General features: G+C 50.2%; 1 protein-coding gene across 1 annotated transcript; it reads right to left on the reverse strand.

Moving 5' to 3' along the window:
* Positions 1–3,891: 3,891 nt before the first annotated feature.
* Positions 3,892–4,639, reverse strand: LOC136111605 (feather keratin Cos1-2-like). The gene is made up of 2 exons (XM_065855894.2): positions 4,508–4,639; positions 3,892–4,218 (listed from the first exon to the last, which is right to left on the reverse strand). Exons 1-2 carry the CDS (start codon positions 4,637–4,639, stop codon positions 3,892–3,894), a joined length of 459 nt encoding a protein of 152 aa, XP_065711966.2.
* Positions 4,640–4,857: the final 218 nt, after the last annotated feature.

Raw genomic sequence — 4,857 nt, forward strand, 5'->3', positions numbered from 1 at the left:
TAGTCTGGACGTCCATAAATCCATGGGTCCAGATGGGATGCATCCGCGGGTGCTGAGGGAGCTGGCTGAAGTCATTGCTAGACCGCTATCCATCATTTTTGCCAAGTCTTGGGAAACGGGAGAGGTGCCCGAGGATTGGAGGAAAGCAAATGTCACTCCAGTCTTTAAAAAGGGCAAGAAGGAGGACCCGGGTAATTATAGACCGGTCAGCCTCACCTCTGTCCCTGGGAAAGTAATGGAACAGCTTATCCTTGGTGCCATCTCAAGGCACATCAGGGATAAGAGGGTCATTAGGGGCAGTCAGCATGGCTTTACCAAGGGTAAGTCATGCTTGACCAACCTCATAGCCTTTTATGAGAATGTAACAAGGTGGATGGATGATGGCAGAGCGGTGGATGTGGTCTACCTTGACTTCAGTAAAGCCTTTGACACAGTCCCTCACAGCATCCTCACAGCTAAATTGAGGAGGTGTGGTCTCGACAATAGAGTAGTGAGGTGGGTTGCAAACTGGCTTAAAGAGAGAAGCCAGAGCGTGGTGGTCAATGGTGCGGAGTCCAGTTGGAGGCCAGTATCTAGTGGAGTGCCTCAGGGGTCAGTACTGGGGCCAATATTATTCAATATATTCATTAATGATTTAGACGAGGGAATTGAGTGTACTATCAGCAAGTTTGCTGATGACACTAAGCTGGGAGGAGTGGCTGACACGCCAGAAGGCTGTGCCGCCATCCAGCGGGACCTGGACAGGCTGGAGAGTTGGGCGGGGGATAATCTGATGGAATTTAACAAGGGAAAGTGTAGAGTCCTGCATCTGGGCAGGAACAATCCCAAGTTCCAGTATAGGTTGGGGCATGACCTATTAGAGAGCAGTGTAGGGGAAAGGGACCTGGGGGTCCTGGTGGACAACAGGATGACCATGAGCCAGCACTGTGCCCTTGTGGCCAGGAAGGCTAATGGCATCCTTGGGTGTATTACAAGGGGGGTGGTCAGTAGATCGAGAGAGGTCCTCCTTCCCCTCTACTCTGCCCTGGTGAGACCCCATCTGGAATATTGTGTTCAGTTCTGGGCCCCTCAGTTCAAGAAGGACAGGGAACTGCTGGAGAGGGTCCAGCGTAGGGCAACAAAGATGATTAAGGGAGTGGAGCATCTCCCTTATGAAGAAAGGCTGAGGGAGCTGGGGCTCTTTAGTTTGGAGAAGAGGAGACTGAGGGGTGACCTTATTAATGTTTATAAATATATAAAGGGTGAGTGCCATGAGGATGGAGTCAGGCTCTTCTCAGTGGCAAACAATGATAGGACAAGGGGCAATGGGATCAAGCTGGAACACAAGAGGTTCCACTTAAATTTGAGAAAGAACTTCTTCTCAGTGAGGGTAACAGAGCACTGGAACAGGCTACCCAGGGAGGTTGTGGAGTCTCCTTCCCTGGAGACATTCAAAGCCCGCCTGGACACATTCCTGTGCGACCTCACCTAGGCGTTCCTGCTCCAGCAGGGGGATTGGACTAGATGATCTTTTGAGGTCCCTTCCAATCCCAAACATACTGTGATACTGTGATATTCAATATTCTATGATTCCCTGTCCCTCCCTGTGATACCCTTCAATCGTGATGTCACAATATGCCACCCACTCTACTGCATCACTGTCATCACAAAGAAAATCCTCATTCCAAAGGAGTTTATTGCAATTCAGATTCACTTTTTTTCAGAGAAAATAGGATAGTGCATGGCTCTTGTCCTCTTCATTTCCAAGACTTCTTCACTGAAAGAGAGATACTCTGCAGGCAGGGAATAGAAAAGAGGGACAGGAACCTTCGATCTTCTGCTCTAGAAGACCATTAATGGTCAAGAGAAATGAGAACCCTCAAAGCTGTGTCAGCTGTTTTATAAGAGACTTCCATCTAGACTAGCAGATGCATGTACCTAGAAGTTTCTATAGATTGCCTAGTTCTTGTAAGTGACAGCTCTCTTGTACGTGGAGATGCTCCATACTGGGGTCCCTTGCCTGGGCCCCATTGCAAAGCAGGTCCATGGCACCATGTCAGGGGGGCTTGTATACCTGCATTGAGGACCAGAAATTTTCCTCCCAGTATAACGGCCAAGACTGGTGCTGTTTACTGCAGAGCTTGGTGAGGGAGAGGTGTCCGATCATGAGACCACAGCCAAGCACTTTGGTGTGCCCATGGGGTTGCCAGGGCTGTGCAGGGTCTCTTGCAAGACAGCTCTCCAACGACCAGGGACTGCACTGCTGGGAAGACCCTGGCATGCAAGCCATCTGCCCAGTCACCCTCTGTGCAATCATAACAGGATAATGGCCAGAAAATTCCTCTTTGAACACTCCGTGGTGTCGTGGGGTTGCAGTGAACCTTAGGGTCATTAGGTTCACAGCAAGAGGGGTCTCCATTACGTGGCCTGACTTGGACTCATATCAATCCTTACTTGGGAATTATCTCAGCCAAGTGTAAGGTGCTGCACATGGGAAAACATAATCCAAGCACAGGCTGGGACCTAGCTGGCTGGGGAGCAGCTCTGTGGAAAGGGGGGACCTGGGGGTCCTGGTGGACAAGCAGCTCGATAGGAGTGAACAATGTCCTGCTGCAGCAAAGAAGGCCAACAGGATGCCCGGTTGCATTAGCAAGGGCATCACCAGGGGAGACAAAAGAAGTAATTATCACACTCTACTCAGAGCTTGTCAGGACAAATCTCAAATATTGTGTTCAATTTTGATCACTACTATACAAAAAAAGAGATGTGGACAGACTAGAAATACTCCAGAGAAGGCTCACAAAGATGATCAATGGAATAAGAATCTGCAGCATAAGGAAAGGTTGAGAGAACTGGGGTTGTTCAGATTGGGGAAGCATAGGGGAGACCTCAGCACTATGCTCCAGGATTTAATGGGAGCCTAGACAGAAAATGGAGACTCTCTTTTTGCCAGCAGTCACATGAAAAAGATGAGGGGCAATAGGTACAAACTACTGCTGGGAGGTATCTGACTGAACACCAGAGCAAAATTATTCAGGATGACAACAAGGACACGCTGGATTAATCTCCCCAGGGAAGTGGTGGATTCAGAAACATTGGACACGTACAACATGCAGTTAAACAATGTGCTGGACAATTTTACCTAGCCTGCACTTTTGAAAAGAAAGGTTGGTCCAGGTCATCCTTGTGGTCCCTTTTATTCTGGTATTGTATGATCAAGATGCAGACCCATGTCTGGATCTGGGCACTGCAATGAGCTGAAGGACTGCATGAGGTTCCTCTGTTTCACCTGGCTGTGCCCATGTGTGTTGATCATGCACACCAGATCAGGTAATGGAGGGGAACGAATGACAGAGATGAGTGTGTGGATTGTCCCCAGGAACTGCTGTTTTGCAGCCCCACTCCTGCCACACTCTGGAACCCTTTACTCACTTAAGACCATTGCGTGTAGCATGGCCATGAATGTCTTGTTCAGCTCCAAAGGAAAGACCATAAAACAATACACTGCAGGGAGTCCAACCCTCCCCTTCCTCCAAGTTTTCCTTGAGCAGACTGGAACAGTTGCCTCACAACAAAGGAGGACTCAGAGGCATAGACTGGGATGCAGCACAAGTTTAATGAGATACAAGAAGAAAAGGAGGTGGCTCAGAGGGAGCACCATGGACAGCTGTAAGATTGCAGTGAAACTCCTGCGGAGTGTCAGTCTGCCTGCCCGGCAGAGGGAGGGACAAAAACAGGTCCCTGCCACACTGTCCTTGGGAGACAGAATCCACAAAAGCTAGAGAGAAAGACATGAGTCGAAGAAGGACACAAGAGTTCAAAGCTCTGAATGCAATGCTGTGAAGCTCGCTCTCCTTTCAAGGACCATGTTCCAAGGTCTTGAGTTCTTGCCCAAGGACGTTGCCAGCAGCTTTAGCAGGGTCGGCATCTGCTGCCACAGTAGCGGCTGGTAATGCAGGAGAGGTCAAAGCCCCCAGAGTTGATGGGCACTCCCTCACAGCTGAGGATGCTGCCAACAGCAGCAGAGGTGGAGGAGCCCACAACGGTGTTCTGAGGGAAGGAGCTAAGGATGGGGCCGGGCAGGGTCACCACCACGGGGGAGGGCTCAATGACAACGGTGGAGCTCTGGCACTGCCTGCAACAGGGCTCATTGCAGCTGTTGGCCAGTGGGGTTGGGCCACAGGGCTGGCAGGGCACGCATGGGTTACAGCAAGACATGTCTCTGGGACAGAGGCTCACCTGAGAAGACAGGAAGAAAGAGAGCATGACATGCACCTGAGAAGCAGCACTGCACCCAAAAACAGAGGACACAAGGCACTTCTTGGCCCAGCATACGCTGCCCATCTCAAATCCCAGGAGCCACCTCCACTAAGTCCCTGCCTCTCTCAGCGGAAGACCTTCTCTCCCCTTCCCTCTCCCATGAGAAGCAGCTCTCACCCCAGGGCAAGGACAGACCCTATCAGCTGAGACACACATTGAAAAAAGACCCCAGATTCTGAAGGAGAAGGACAAGAGGCTTCACACTCACCTGACTCCCAAGGAGAATGAAGCGAGAGAAGTGGATGAGAGAGCAGGGAGTTGGACGGTCATTTATAGGAGTCCTGCACTGCCTCAGGCTCAGGCACCCTTTGTGGAAACAATAATTTTCTGACAAGCTCATGATGAATGTAAAACACATAGGCTAATGGCATGGGTTGTGGCCTGATTTCGTGCACTGCCGCCTTTTCATTTCCTGTTTTCTGCCATGTGCTTTCCCATATGAAGACTTTTTCTGTAAGTGCCAGGATAAAAGTCCTGAGGATTTCCAGGGTAGACAGACGTCAGTGCAGGCAGAAGATTCAGTCAAATCGCTGGTGGCATCCTGTGCAGGTAGGTGAT

Source organism: Patagioenas fasciata, chromosome 22 (assembly GCF_037038585.1).
Source record: "Patagioenas fasciata isolate bPatFas1 chromosome 22, bPatFas1.hap1, whole genome shotgun sequence".
NCBI lineage: Eukaryota > Metazoa > Chordata > Aves > Columbiformes > Columbidae > Patagioenas > Patagioenas fasciata.